Source organism: Lineus longissimus, chromosome 18 (assembly GCF_910592395.1).
Source record: "Lineus longissimus chromosome 18, tnLinLong1.2, whole genome shotgun sequence".
Classification (NCBI taxonomy): domain Eukaryota; kingdom Metazoa; phylum Nemertea; class Pilidiophora; order Heteronemertea; family Lineidae; genus Lineus; species Lineus longissimus.
This window is the reverse complement of record NC_088325.1, coordinates 15,193,541-15,208,260: the sequence shown is the minus strand read 5'-3', so window position 1 is coordinate 15,208,260 and position 14,720 is coordinate 15,193,541. Positions and strand designations below refer to the sequence as shown.

The 14,720-nt window shown below is 41.9% G+C and overlaps 3 protein-coding genes across 3 annotated transcripts in view; 1 reads left to right on the top strand and 2 right to left on the bottom strand.

Moving 5' to 3' along the window:
* LOC135502340 (gamma-aminobutyric acid type B receptor subunit 2-like) overlaps positions 1 to 14,720 on the bottom strand; it is a 71,853-nt gene that overhangs the window by 49,051 nt on the left and 8,082 nt on the right. The window lies entirely within an intron of this gene.
* LOC135502342 (glucose-6-phosphate exchanger SLC37A2-like) lies at positions 1,102 to 8,987 on the top strand. The gene is made up of 16 exons (XM_064795108.1): positions 1,102 to 1,523; positions 1,938 to 2,043; positions 2,412 to 2,493; positions 2,823 to 2,952; positions 3,216 to 3,294; positions 3,613 to 3,748; positions 4,012 to 4,088; positions 4,262 to 4,428; positions 4,756 to 4,847; positions 5,115 to 5,186; positions 5,564 to 5,660; positions 6,135 to 6,286; positions 6,457 to 6,505; positions 7,204 to 7,356; positions 7,767 to 7,864; positions 8,144 to 8,987. The coding sequence occupies exons 1-16, from the start codon at positions 1,505 to 1,507 to the stop codon at positions 8,318 to 8,320; spliced, it is 1,686 nt and encodes a 561-aa protein (XP_064651178.1). The 5' UTR covers positions 1,102 to 1,504; the 3' UTR covers positions 8,321 to 8,987.
* LOC135502344 (cubilin-like) lies at positions 9,066 to 14,720 on the bottom strand. The gene is made up of 10 exons (XM_064795126.1): positions 14,517 to 14,720; positions 13,177 to 13,415; positions 12,624 to 12,725; positions 12,328 to 12,409; positions 11,945 to 12,081; positions 11,213 to 11,321; positions 10,685 to 10,777; positions 10,341 to 10,391; positions 9,964 to 10,096; positions 9,066 to 9,615 (listed from the first exon to the last, which is right to left on the bottom strand). The coding sequence occupies exons 1-10, from the start codon at positions 14,575 to 14,577 to the stop codon at positions 9,603 to 9,605; spliced, it is 1,020 nt and encodes a 339-aa protein (XP_064651196.1). The 5' UTR covers positions 14,578 to 14,720; the 3' UTR covers positions 9,066 to 9,602.

Sequence of the window (14,720 nt, the reverse complement as noted above, 5' to 3'; positions counted from 1 at the left end):
GATTGTCATGTGGTTTTTGTTTTTGAAAGACGTGCAAAGATTTGGTACTGTGTTGAGGGAAGTCTTCTCCTCAGTTTTGAAAATAACGGGCGATTATTTGAGAGGTACCGCATGCAGCCAACTTTCCATCTCGCGGGGCATCTTGTCAGAGTGTACAGACGTTTATAGTGACGTTAAAGGCTTGGGCAGTCAATGCGTTGGTCATTGTCTCACCAGGAAAAGAAGATATGTGCCGTTTATGAGACATCGTATCTCTATCCAGTTTCCATGGTTTTATCGCTGTTTATCGCTGTGTATACATAATGTGCACATCCATACATGGATGGATGTTCACATCCACATCGCCAAAGACTCAAGGCAAACAACAGGCAGAATAGTTAAACAGAACCGGATCCGCAAACATAAGGAGAAACTCAATGTACCACCTTGTTTGTTGAACCTCTGTTTGATTTCCTGTTCCACCTGCGGCGTATCTAAGCAGCTGTGCAATCAATACCAACAAAATGATGTTGTACCTGAGCTACCTCGGACGGCCCCGCGCCAAGTCGTTCACTAGGCCTGTGGCAGGTCGACTGTTTCAATAACACAGGAGGAGATTGCAAATAAGGCGAGGTATGAAGCCTAATGGACTATTGATACAAGCATAGACATACTGATTAGGCAATTACGAGTAAGGCAAGAGGGTTCACGTTGTCTCTTGTCATGATTCACTTGTCACGAAGGGTGAAACGTGACTTTGTGAATCGTATGTAGCCCGCTCTATGGAAATGACTTGTTCGTTCTTCATGTCACACACGAATGGTGAATAGATGCATATAGGCCTAGTCGCCAGTTTATACGCTTAATACACCAAGTAAAAAAGATGGGAATGATATATATAACATGTAATCAGTTTCGTAACCCTAACGAAGAGCCACGACCGACGAAGTACGTCACGTGTTGACACCTGGCGCTGACGTCATATCAGCGCAGGAAAGGCTTGGAAAGCTGCATCATATACATGATATACCAATTGAAAATGGATCCGGCCAGAAATATATATCGATCAGTCTGGAGTCACAGTGGCTGTTAATGTATTCACTTTATCGGTTTACAAAGTAGACATTTTAATTAGACTTCGAACAATGGTCACCTTCCCTTTATAAAATATCATCAAAAACCAATTGGCGTGAGGCAGCTGGGACTGGTTCGAGAGTTGGTCGATTCGTTAATTGTTGCCATCAAGTAGTGTAGGAGATGAATTCCTGGACTGTTGGGCGTTCGATATTATCGGCAATATCAGAACACATGCCTGTGTGGACAAGGCCTATGCTGTATGTGGCCGTGTAGAACTCCGTGCAGTTTGAGAGTGGCTTCCTTTTTACGGAAAAAGGAACCTTGATTCTTTTGTGATTTAAAACGTTTACATCAGAATTAAGTCAAGGAATATTAATACTAATGATGGTATTTCTGGAATAATAACAAGGCTACTTTCATATTTATATCTTTGATATTGGAATCGTGAATGAAGACACTGCGAGGTGGTGAGTCAAGTCAACTCTTTTTGTTCAGTAAAATAGGCATCCCAGTTTGTTCAAGTGTGACATAAACGCGGGCCCAAGTCATGCGGGTTGACATGGTTATATATTATTCCGCCATGACACATCGCAAACACGCTTTCCATGTTTAAAATAACAACAGCTGTCCTGTGAGTGGCAACAGTTGGCAAATTTGATAAAATTCAGTGTTATCACAAATTGAATCGAGCAAAAGATTCCATCACTCATTGCGAAACTCTTTTCCAAAGAGCGGGCTCCATACGATTCACGAGGTCACTTTTCACCCTCACGTCGTGTTTTAAGTCTAAGACAGTTCGCGCAAGTGAAACATCGAGCAAGTCGAGAAGTCATTTCCAAACTGAGCAACATGAGCTTTACGATATCACTTCCCTCCCTTAGAAGATGAACCACTGAAGATGGACCATGATCCACGGAATAGTCTCTGCGCCCCACCCCTGGGGATTAGAGCAGTAAAGCATTGCTGTAATTGCAACAAGAAGGCATCGTAAGTACGGACCAGATTCCTAAAAATTGCCAGGTTATTACGAGTAAGTTCAAACGTTACGCTGTAAATACTGGAATACTATAGTAGCCTGCATGACTATGGTGATATTTTTTCAAATGTCTGCCTGTTCATTATTGAGTGTTGAGCAATGTGACCTGACCGTATCACAGACCTGCATTCCACTCGATGAACATGTAGACACAATTGGGACATTATGTACACCGTACTTCAATCAGTAGTCAAGCTCTGAGAAAAATCTAAACATTCACATTGTGTCTTGTACCAAGGAGTGGCTATCATAACTCCCTCTTTGGATACACTCTTTACTTTCATACCTTCTTGAGTGACCGTAATCTACCTTCTTTCAGATGGCGAGTGTATATACTGTTGTATACCTTTGTGATCTACATAACATATCATATGTCCAGGCTGCCCATTAGTATAGTAAAGGTACGTCACATTCAGAAATAATACTAAAAATGATAATGTTACATTGGAATTGGCAACATGCCTCAAGGAAAAAGATTTTATGAATTCCTGTCAGGTGACATGTATTGACCAATTGATCAGCCCGTTCTCAATTATGGCCGTGCTGTCTGCGCCAAACAAGCATGATAGCGCTCTTCTGATTGGCCAATACCTGATAGGAAGAAGGAAAGCGGCGAATCAGGCAATCCATGGTGAAGCTTAACTGAGATCTCGCCAAGTCTGATATAATGTCAAGTTACTGGCTTAACTTGATATGATCCAACCTCACAATCATCCCCCTTGATTTTCAGAGTGTCCTACATAGAAATTGTACCCGAGGGGAGTTTGAAGAGTTATTGAATAAAAGTGCGCTCACATATCCTAACACATCTGCTGCAAAAGATGAGATTCTTATGAAAAAATGCAGTTGGGTCCCGTTTGGTAGGTAATGTTGCTTTACAGTTAATGGGATGACTGATGTGATGCCTAATTCGGCGTCACTAGCTATAGGTCATTGGCCCCAATTGGTGCGTAACCGTGGTTGCACGAAAAAAGGGTCATGTGGTCTTGGATGAGGAAACACCTTCCACAAAAGGCCCCTCTGTTGCTGTAAATACCAATAGTTGCATTTGACTCAGAAGAGCCGATTGATGGACCAAACGAAGAATGAATAAACGCATGAAATTTTGTTGTTTTTATTGCAGAGGGGTCAAATTATGAGGAACTTTATGGAACTCTCGATTATGCTTTCCTTCTATGCTATGCACTAGGCCTGTTCATAAGGTAGGTTGCGACAGCAGGGTGTCAAATTAAGTAAGACCTGCTGACTGATGTTCTCTTCTCTCCTTTTCCATACATGTTCCCTTGTATAAACTGAGCGCTGATTTGGTAATATGATCTGTGTCTGCCATCTGTGCAAGGTGGGTTCGAGCTCTTGTCCTCGTCGCAGAGCCAGCTGTTGACATGCTTGTGTGGGTTACCCTTCTGCACCCTAACTAGCCTAGCATAGCAAAAGGCATCCAGGAGAGTTTTGCCTGTGTTGTCTGAAATAATTCAGGCACCAAGAACAAAATGAATGCCAGCTTCTATTTCCCTTTGCAGTGGACAGATCGCCGAGCGGACTCATATCCGTTATTTCCTCACTGCTGGCATGATCTTCAGCGGGTTCTTTGTGATATTATTCGGTCTAGGTCACGTTTGGCGGATACACAGCTTCGCTTATTATCTCACAGTTCAGGTAGGACTAGCTGGAAATACGTTATATTCCTGAAGGAATCTTCTTCATGTTCGAATAACATAACATTCACATGAAAGTTTCAACGACATAACAAATTAATCAGCAACCAGTCTTGTCCAATAACCCGATGAATTGTCTGTCTTAAGAACCACAATGTGAAGATATGTTTTTGTGTAAAACATTCTAACCACATATCTGAGGAAACGATTCGCACGACACCAGGTCGCCAAAAGAGGTCAACAAATCATTATATATTCTTTCAGATACTCGGCGGTTTCGCCCAATCATCAGGCTGGCCGTGTGTGGTCACGTGTGTCGCTAATTGGTTCGGTGATACAAAGTAAGTTTTCAAAATCCTCAGTCCGATTCTTCATTGCCATCAAACAGCCAATCGGAAGGCTCATCTGTAAATGAACACGCTGGTGCTAGAACTGTTGCCTTTGAAAGTGTAAAAAAGTGCCACGTTTTTCTTTTACTGCATGTATGGTTATAGTCTCCTTACTGTAATTTCAGAAAAGGTTTGATTCTCGGCATCTGGAACACGCATATAAACATAGGGAACATCCTTGGTGCGCTGGTGCCGGGGATATGGGTAAAGACTGATTGGGGCATGTCGTTCATGGTGCCAGGTCTGCTGATTATGTGTATGGGAGTGACGGTCTTCTTTTGGATTGTACCATGTAAGTTGTGGGGCATCTTGTTCTTCTGTCTTGAGGTGTAGGGAACATAAAAGGTAACGGTTTCATCATTAAAACGCACCGTACGGTGTGTTTTTCCTTAAATAGAATTCTCTTTGGTTATCAGAGAAAGGTATTTCTGTTCCCGCAAGTTTCACAAGACAGTTGACCGTTCATGTTTGTTAATATCTATGCTTAATCAATCAGTTTATTGCGTCTGCTTGCATACTAGATACGCAGTGAACAATGTCTGACTAAGTAACGAAACAGAGCTTTAACGAGTTGGAGTACTAAAAACTTAATGACTGTAATTCTTATTCAATGGTTTAGATCCAGAAGAATTGGGTTTCAACGGAACATCAGCAGTCACAGAGGAAGTGCCACTGAAAGATGCGAAAACTCAGCCAAAGGATGATAAACCGGTAGGCAGCTTGAACAGCTCGACCAAATCAAAGCACAATCGCTTTTTCACAGATTGCACTTTAAGGACGATGACGTCTTTAGTGGGTCAACCAGGGCACTGTGCCCTGAAATGGCACTAACAACTACTTGCATGCAATCGTACGTGCGTCAGAGTGATGGGTGATGGTGATTGCGCCCGCCAAGAAAGTGGATACTCGGCTCCAGCACCCCGTCTGTGAATCAAACTTCATAGTGTTCTTACTTGAATTGGTATATTCTTATTATAGAGTGAAGAGTCTTCCCTTATTAAGAAGGATGAACAGAAGGCAATCTCTATTTTGGGAGCGCTTAGAATACCCGTAAGTTTCGAAAAGTCTGCCGACCACGGCGCTGATTCAGAGCCCTCAATTACTAGTAGTATTTTGGGAGCGCTTAGAATACCCGTCAGTTTCGAAAAGTCTGCCGACCACGGCGCTGATTCAGAGCCCTCAATTACTAGTAGTATTTCAGGAGTACAAAACACTACAGTAACGTATAAGGTCCCAATAGTAGTTCTCGTTAGGATCTTGCATTATTTCGACTCAGATTCCGTTAGGATTCTGGCTAAGAATGTTGGAACAATCATGTTCATATCAAACCAAAACTTCTGATTCGTGAAGTAATCCGGGTCGATCTTGTTCTTGCCCTTTCCTTTTTTACGTTGACATGTGACCTTTACGTGTTGTTTTTGTTTCAGGGAGTGGTGGAATTCTCCATCGGCCTTTTCTTCATCAAACTTGTCAGCTACACATTCTTGTTCTGGTTGCCAAAGTATATCTCATCTGGCGGGACAGGTAAGATTACCGCCGTCCTTATTGTGGCTTCATGTTCTAATGTCATCAGACACTGCCATTTCATAAACCCGTAAGGTTTCAATCGAATAATTACAGTCATGGCTCCAAACAAGAATTCCGACACAGAATATCAAAGAGCATGACGAGAGTCTCTCATAACTTCTTCTCCGCTGGTACAGCTAGCTGCCAAATTCCACCTCCTGTAGTGAACAATTAACTCGAGTAATATTGGCATGCTTATACAAAGCATAAACCACAGTCGTGTTGGGTACATCCATTGAGAGAATGAAACAGACAGAGTAATCAAACTGTTGCTTTCCTAAGGTAGTAAGCGAGATGGCAGGAAGTAGAGACGACCAGAGACCACTGCGAAGACAAATGCTCGTCACATCTAAATCACCGACACAAAACCATCACCATTCTCTCTTAAACCTTAAACATACATTGTCAAGGACAGAACTACATTCCTTTCAGTGAGGATCGACCCCCAGACAGCAGCATCACTCACTGCCCTGTTCGATGTCGGAGGGATGTTTGGAGGCATTCTGATTGGATTGCTGTCAGATATACTGGGAATAAAGGCCATTCTCTGTGTAGTATTTCTCTTATCTGCTGCCTGGCCCATGGTAAGGTTACCATCCCTTCTTATACCCGAATCAAAGTACCGAGGAGACACTGAGAAGTAATTTATGTTATAATGTAAACGAATCCCGCCGCTCTTATGTTCCTCTAATGTTACATGCATCTTCGGATCATCTTTTCAAGATGCATTGACATAAATCACTTTTCGTTGCAGTTTCACGTCTATCAGATCGACGGTTCGACAAGCCAAGGTCTTTATGCCGGTGAGTATCAGTCCAATTGGTAAGAAGCTGACCGGTCGAATCTGATAACTAGAAATTTCCAACACTGAGATACCGTCAAATTAAGGATACTTCACTGGTCAAAGCGACATTTTCTCGCAACTCATTTTATGTTGATGATCATGGGCCTACAGTTTCTGATAGTGATAGTTTGTTCTCATGTGGGAATCGAATTCTGTGTTTTATGTCCTGTATGTAACAACCTGTTGGGTCACAATCATCTAACCCGACAAACACTATTTCGGTTTTTATTCTAGATGATGCAGTTGTTTCAATGAGTCACCTCAAAGAAAGTTATTCAAGTAATTTTAGTTAATGTTGCCAAAAATTACAGTCTTTTTGCTTCTTCATAAGGCTTTTTTCATTCTTTTTCAGATATTGCTTCTTTTAAAAACTAATTAGCAATTGCTTTCAATTCCGCCAAATTCTGTTTACTTTACTGATCTATATTGTCAGATCAACTCAAGCCAATACTCATTTAAAGAAGTTGACCCTGGTCCTTCAACATGGCACAAAATCATGAACCCGTGTGATGGGTGTAGCAGTTAATACTTATTGCTGATGAGAACATGCGACATCAACTTAGGTGCTTCTTTCCTCCCTCGATCACTAGCATCAAACATGTTAAAACATTATTCATAATACGAAAAGTGGCCATAACAACTTGCTTGTTGTTTCAGCATTTCTAATAATCACGGGCCTTTTGGTGAACGGGCCATACGCCCTCATCACGACCGCAGTGTCAGCGGAACTTGGGAACCACCCGTGCCTTCAGGGCAATGCTAGGGCCATGTCCACTGTAGCTGCTATCATAGACGGGACTGGATCTCTAGGTAAGGTAACGAGGCATTTAGTGTATGTGATTTGGAACCAATCCAAAGATTATTACAAGACGAGAGGAAAGAAATAAATTTTGACGATCATCAATCTCCCACACCTCAAGCTATCGTCATCCCAATAGGCGGGCTTATACTGATCTGGGTTCGCATAAAACGATATCATCACTTCTCTGTCACAACAATAAAGATACATTTTTAGTGACAGTCATCGCCATTTAGAATTTGTTAAAGATGTGTGATGGCAAATCTCTCTGCAGATCAACAAATTCAGAACTAGTAGTTCTAGGAGTAGCACACATTATATCGAACTGGTGAGGATCATTTCCTTACCAAAAACGGTTCCAGGTTACTACGATGTAAGGGAGACTCTCTTTCCATCTGTACCTTTTTACTGAATCATTTAGGTGCGGCTTTCGGACCCCTCATCACCGGCATCATTGCTACGTATGGATGGAACAAGGTGTTTGCTATGCTTATTCTCTCGGACCTCGTGGCGGCTCTGGTAAGATGGTTTGATCGTGATGCTAAGACTGTACGACCCTTATTGAAAAATATTCTTTTCATGACCTTCGTTTTGTTTGGCGAAACGATGTAGTACATGACTTGGATTTGGCAGAAGGAAGCAATAAGATTGCTTGTATTGAAATGGTTGTTCCGTTTATACGGGTGAGTACGGAGCAAGAGAACGGGCGCCTGTTTGGAAAAGGCTGGTAAATCTCTGGATCAGTCGTCATGATGTTACTATTACTATCACAACTGTGGTTTTTTTTGTCTTCTTCAGATGTTAATGCGGCTATTCGTGAGCGAGGCAAAAGACGGTTACGTGCGATTTAAAAACTGGAAGCGAAAACGGAAAGAAGGCAAAGAGAACCAGGATACAACACCACTGGAAGAAGACAGTCAGGATATCCGGTCGAGTGCGGAGTTAGGAGAAAATGAAAGCAGTAAAGACAGATAGTAGTCACTTTGTGTGTGCCGTATTCAGGTTGTGTAAGACTTCTGTCAAGGTTCTCATCTTATCCTATATCATTGTACCCTGGTGGACGAGTAACAAGAACTGTATCTCTTCTACTACTGGTTTCAATGCCCAATGGGAATCGACAACTACAGCTTCCTTGATGTTCCGACTGTTGTTAAATGCTACAAGCAGAGGAAACAATGTGATACAGTTTACATGTTGGTCTACTGATTCTACTTGTCATATTTAACTGTTTTACCTGTGATGAAGGAGGATAGGGCGGTAATCGTATTGATTTCTATCTAGTCCTACGTAAGGCTGTGATAGCGGCATGTATGCATAATAGTAGGAGGTTCTTATGCTATCAGAATGCGTCAGTGAGATATCGTGGTTCTTGCTGTTGTTGTAACTATACGTCGTGGTATTTTTTGTTTCTTTTAGTTTGGTTTTTGGTGGCTTTCAATGAACTAAAATTCCTGGCTCTCTTTACTACACAACGCATAAATACATTCGAGAGTCTGTCGGATGAGACTAAAAGCCGTCGTCCCTTGTACCTCAGTTTCTATGCCAGGGCAAGTAAAATATCAGATATGGGTGAGAGTGTTTAGAGTTAAGAGTTTAGAGTTGTACAGTACTTGTGAATAAAGTGTACATTGTTGTTTTGAAAGTGGTTTCTGTGAGTTCATTTGCGTTTGGGGGAAATGTACAACTAACACTGACTACCAGGTAAAGTAAAAAATGAGTATATTCTACACAATGCGTCTTCTCATATAAAGAAAGCACCCTGATAATCATTTCACCAATGATATTGCATAACTACACTTTGTACAGTGTTTACATAAATGTATCGAACTAAATGTACCGTCCGAGCAACAACAATATGTTGAAGTAGGATGGTGCAGTTTTAGATGTGAAAATCTACATTTTTGTTGCATAATGGCTTAATTGTACATCAATTTATCAGTTGATCTGCTATTAGTGCCCCCCCCCTCCAGGACCACAAGGTACCGGCCCTGCTTAGTCCCTGGCTCATTAGCATAAGTATGTAAAGGACGCAGACTATTGCAGATAACAGTCTGGTGGTACATATAGCAGTATCTTCTATCTGCTGAGTACAACAGTAGAATCCACGTTAACGACCTTTTGACACCCGCTGTCACAAACTTTAACATTTCGTCGCCCTGCAATGGGGCGGTTCATCTTGAAAGTCCAAAACCAGGCCAGACATCTACCCTGAGAAACGATACGTCCAATAATTCTCCAGTAATCATCCTTTTTCGCCTCAATCGAATCGTCTGAAAAAGAAACGAAACGAGAATTAGACAAAAACACAAGTCTATACGAAATTGATAAAACCCTTGAATAATGTAATGTTATGCACAGGGAATTTGTTTTATAAAGATCGCGAAGGACAGGGAATGGTACCCCACCGCAACCTAGGCCGGTAGCGCGAGCTCTCTTAGATTAGAACGCTTGGCCTGCTTAATATGTCAACCGTTTGTCCTATAGCCTATTGACCACTGTCATGACTGTGCTGTATGCCTAACTGTGCAGGCAAGTTTTATCGCCAAACTTCTTGTACGGTTTTGAAGAAGATGGGCTGAGGTAGAAGATGTCCCCATTCCTTGACTCTGAAAACTTACTGCATGCCCTGCATATTCCGCTGTCTCCGTTCGTCACATTTTCTCGAACATAGGCAAATGAGACCAATGAAAAAGACGAGTAGCAGAACTCCTCCGCATCCGGCGCCTATGATGATCAAATTCTTGACAAAATCTGCAATGGAATGATAACAACATATATTCAATAAAAGAATATCGTCATGTGTTTGAAGGAAGTGAGTCTATTCGAACGATATAGCGGTATGTACACAGAAGTTGCCTGTAAGACCCAAGTATGAATCTTGACTGATCGCAACATATTTTCTGAACAAAGGAAATTGGAACGACACCCATGTATGTACGAGACCAACATTCAGCAAATGGACTTGTGCTGTATCCATGACGACAAGAATACTTACTGAGCTGTGGTACCTCGTCGCAAGGAGTATCAATGTCATTATATTCACAATCTGGAAGAAATCAAATAAAACGATTCAATAAATATCGCTGTTTTAGCATAACTTTTTTAACTGTTCATGGCTCGATCACGATGACTAAGTTCAATGAGCTTAATTATATATCTTCTCTGAACGCAAGCACATCATCTCATACCTCTATAACAGAGCAACCATTAGAGTGTCTATATCAAGTCATATCAAGTGATGTTACTCTGAAACGACATAGCTGGCTCGCAATTCTAAACTCATAACATTGTCAGACTGAATGAGGTTGTTTTTCATTTCATTTTGCGAGGTATGCTCACTTTCTACATATGTCATGTTGAAACCCCTGTCAGTATCCTCAGGCGCTGATAGAAACAGTAACGTCATTGTGTTGGTTGAGACAAAGTAGTTCCCTAAAAGAAAACAGTGAAAGGCAGTGAGAAGGGGAATCCTGTCAATCCTGAGAAAAAAAGTGTTGAACCATTTCTTGACTCTTTCAGTTAGACCGAGTCTTGTATCGATGGTGCTGCTTTTAGAAACGAACATGGAGTTTCAATATGTGGTCATCTGTCTTAACCGGTCAACGAACAGAAGGTAAGAACAGCAACTCTAGAAGAATATTGATTCCTAACACGGTAACGGGAAAATATGACTTCAAAGAGAAATAAGTGCTTTCTCGACAAGAATAGCGAATTCGGTAAGATAGTAAGGGCCGTTTACACGGGACCAAGTCGATCTTGACCGATTCGGATCAGTCAAGATTGGTCTGCAATGAAACGCGCATGAATGTGATCTGCTCGGTTCTGGTCTGGTTTGGCACCGTGTCAAAGGCCCAAAACTGCACTTACAATTTGTTCTTGCTTCGTGGTCCACGGGGAACCTATACACCAAGTTCTCCGAAGCTATTTTGTTGCCATCATAGACCGCAAGTGTCGTACCCTCTCCTAAACTTATATCCTGCAGGAAGGAAAAGGAAAACTTTCCGTGAAGATAGGCTAGTTGATGAAGTCTCAAGACTATTGTCATCAGGGTTGGCTCGTTCAAGGCAAGATAAGTCAACTCAAACTTTGAGTAATACCTCTTTCAGTAAGCCCATTGGACCTAAGTTAAAAGTGAGGTCAAGTAAACCCCCTTGGCGTTGGCGCATTGTAGAAGTCAAGGTCAGCTATTTTCATTGGAAATATTCATCAGGTATATCACGTTGATTGTTAATTAGCACCAAATCAATAAGTGCTAATCAAGGGTTGAGGTTACACCCATAATGACACAGATCAAGAATGGTGATCAGAAAACTAGGAGATGGTCAAGGTGTTGTTAAGAATATACCACAGGGAGTCCCTAGAGTGTTCCAGCAACGCGTTGACCTGTCTCTGAAGTTGCAATATGCCTCGATTTTTCTTCGGGTCAACATTTCGTGCTACTCGAGCAAATCGACACATCTCCATCATATTTGTCTCACCATCAATATCTGCAATAATCTGGATATATCATGGTTCCTTCCGCTAGCTTATCATAGGCTACCAGTTTGCAGGCTTTTCTACAGCAGATTTATAAACTTCATTGAATAAAACCCTACCCACCACGAAGTTAAACTTCAGCACACCGTTACTATTATTGGTAGTAACTCGGTAGATTTCTTGGTAACTGTTGGGGTAGTTAAAGGGGTAGCCAGGACTAACGATGGTCCCTCGTATATCCTGAAACGATGTCCTTGGAACTGAAAGCAAGGAGGTAAATGACATTTGAACGCAGCTGCTTGAACCTTGGAATGCGATACGTCATGTTCTGAGTTGGCCGCATTGGTTTGTCAAAAGGCAGTTTCGAGGCATATGAAAATATTGTAGGTTAGATTTTGGTTCTTAGTATGCATGGTGAGACTGGCATGTAACTCGAGGTTAACTTTTTGAACAGATTAACGTACAGCCGAGGACTTACAGTGATGAAATAATGGGACAAAACATACCGAGATCCTGGGTCGTCATCAACTGGAAATGCATCTTGAATATTTTTAACCCTGCAGTTTGGTGAATAGCCGTGAAAATGATCTGAAATTACGAAGTTAACAATAACAAAACTTACTTCGTTTTTCGGGATGTGAAGGACTTGGGGAATGTACAGCTCTACCATCCCGTTCAGCGACAGATCTGAGGTGCACAGCTGGCGAAACCAAAGTCTTAGCCGAAAGTCTAAAATCAAAAACATTTCATTTCCATACCTTTTCTACAGACTGGGTCACATCAATTCACGCCAAATGCTTACTTTAAGTGATGGCTTCGACCTGTCCTCGTTAATCTTCGCCACGGTACCACGAGGCACAGAATCTGTGTATGTTCCAATATTTTCATCCAGAACATCATGGATCTGCAAATATAAAGTCAAATTATGTATTTTTTGTGAGAGGACGTGAATTAATCGGGTTTTCCGAACAATTTTATGAATAACACGAAGAAGCACGGGAATGCTGTTTTTACTTCAGGTTTTACGTTTGTGAGCTTCTCCGCTAACTGTTTGGGAAGCTAAAAGTTCGACACGTTATCTCTGTTTCCCTGATTGAGAAGTCATGGTCTTTCTAGTTGTGTATGGAAGCGCGGAACATACCGTACTTAGTGCGGAAAACAAAAATTGCACCGAAAAAGGGGAAGCGATCAAACATGTCGCTGTTACCGTTCACGTTCGCTTGAAAGCTCCTGGGGAGCACTTAATGATGGAACCATCTGTACTACGACGGAATGTGCAGGTCGAATAGTCGTATGAACATGAGTTTTTGGTTGCGCACCCTGGTGAATGGACGAACCTCGCACATTAAACCCACCTGAATCTTGTTGATTTTCTTGAGTGGTTTCTGCTCTGTGTCACCGTCGTTGATCTCGAACGTATCAAAGATGGCTACGATGTACACAGCTTTGGTGTCACGTGGTTCAACCATAACCTCGTAGTGACATACTTTGAGAGGGAACGAGGATGGGAATCCTTCCGAAGTTAGGATTTCGTCGGACTTTACACTTTGGAAGCATGCTGCACCGGAGACGTGGATGACTGCAGAGTCTAGAACTTGAAGAGAAATATAATGTTCACGTCGGTTCTTTCTCGTCATAGGCCTAAGTTGCATAGGTCGTTCTGTAAGTTCAAAGGGGGGGGGGGGGTTAAAGAAGGGAACTGGGGGGGGGGGGGGGGGCGCAAGTCTGTAACCGACGTGGCTCTAAGTCCCGGGGTCTTAGATCTGTGAAACAGAAGTATACTATTTCATGCATACAGCAATATACTGTTGTGGACTACCACACTACTATCCCCACAGGTACGCTGCAATATTGACAAAAATGTCATTAATATTTTAGTCTGATTAGCACTATGGTATGCGCTGCCAACTATTTAGATAGTTGGCAGCGTGGATTTTGGTCAGCACAGATATAAGTGTATGAATATTGACCTCGCCAAGCATACAATATCTTTTTTGACGTGTCTACACCATGGACAATAAATTGAAGAATAGTGTCTTCTGTCCTCCACGATAAAGGCCAGGAGCATATCGCCCATTGCCAAGCATATCTATCACCCATTGATCGGATTAATATATAAGTCTTCAAACGTCTCATGCCAGTTCCTAAACTAGACTTGAAACTATATCAGCGGTGTCCATGTTTTTGTGCAATTTCAGTCATCCATTGGAGTAATTTAAGAATGACTATCAGATCAGTAGGCCCAAAAACTGATAGAAGGCCTACAATCTCGGTGCACTGTAAACAAAAACAAATACATTGCATATTAAACATGTGATGTAGGGCAAACATAAAGTGTCATGCCTGAGACATAATAGGCATAGGCCGAAATAAAATAGTAGACCTATTAAACTTACAGAATAGATATACTTATAGGCCTATAATATAGGCTAATAATGACTAGAGGCCAGTGCACATGTATATAGGTAAGAAAAATGACCCAAGAAAACCCCAATGTAGTGACATTTTGACCGGTATAGAATGGCCAGGGCATGCAAGTAGCAGTCAAGCCTGGAGGCAGTAGGCCCAGTAGGGCCGGCCTCACGAGACACTGCAAAATGAGAACCAACTGGATCTAGGCTAGCAGGCCTCCATAGTTTTCTGTGAGATACGCCCCCCTCCCACCAATTAAAAGAAATTGGCACAAAAAACTTACCTAATACGAACAAGTACGTGTAGTAAATCCAGATAATAGGGACGTCTCGTGAAGGCATCATCTTGTGTGTGTTACTTCCTCACAGAGTGTCAACGGCATATAAATGAGGCCTAAGCACTGACACGCTTGACCTTCTTTCTGTCTTTAGAACTAAGCAATGCTTAGTGCCTTAAGTAATCGGAGAACGAGGGTAGTGACGTCGAC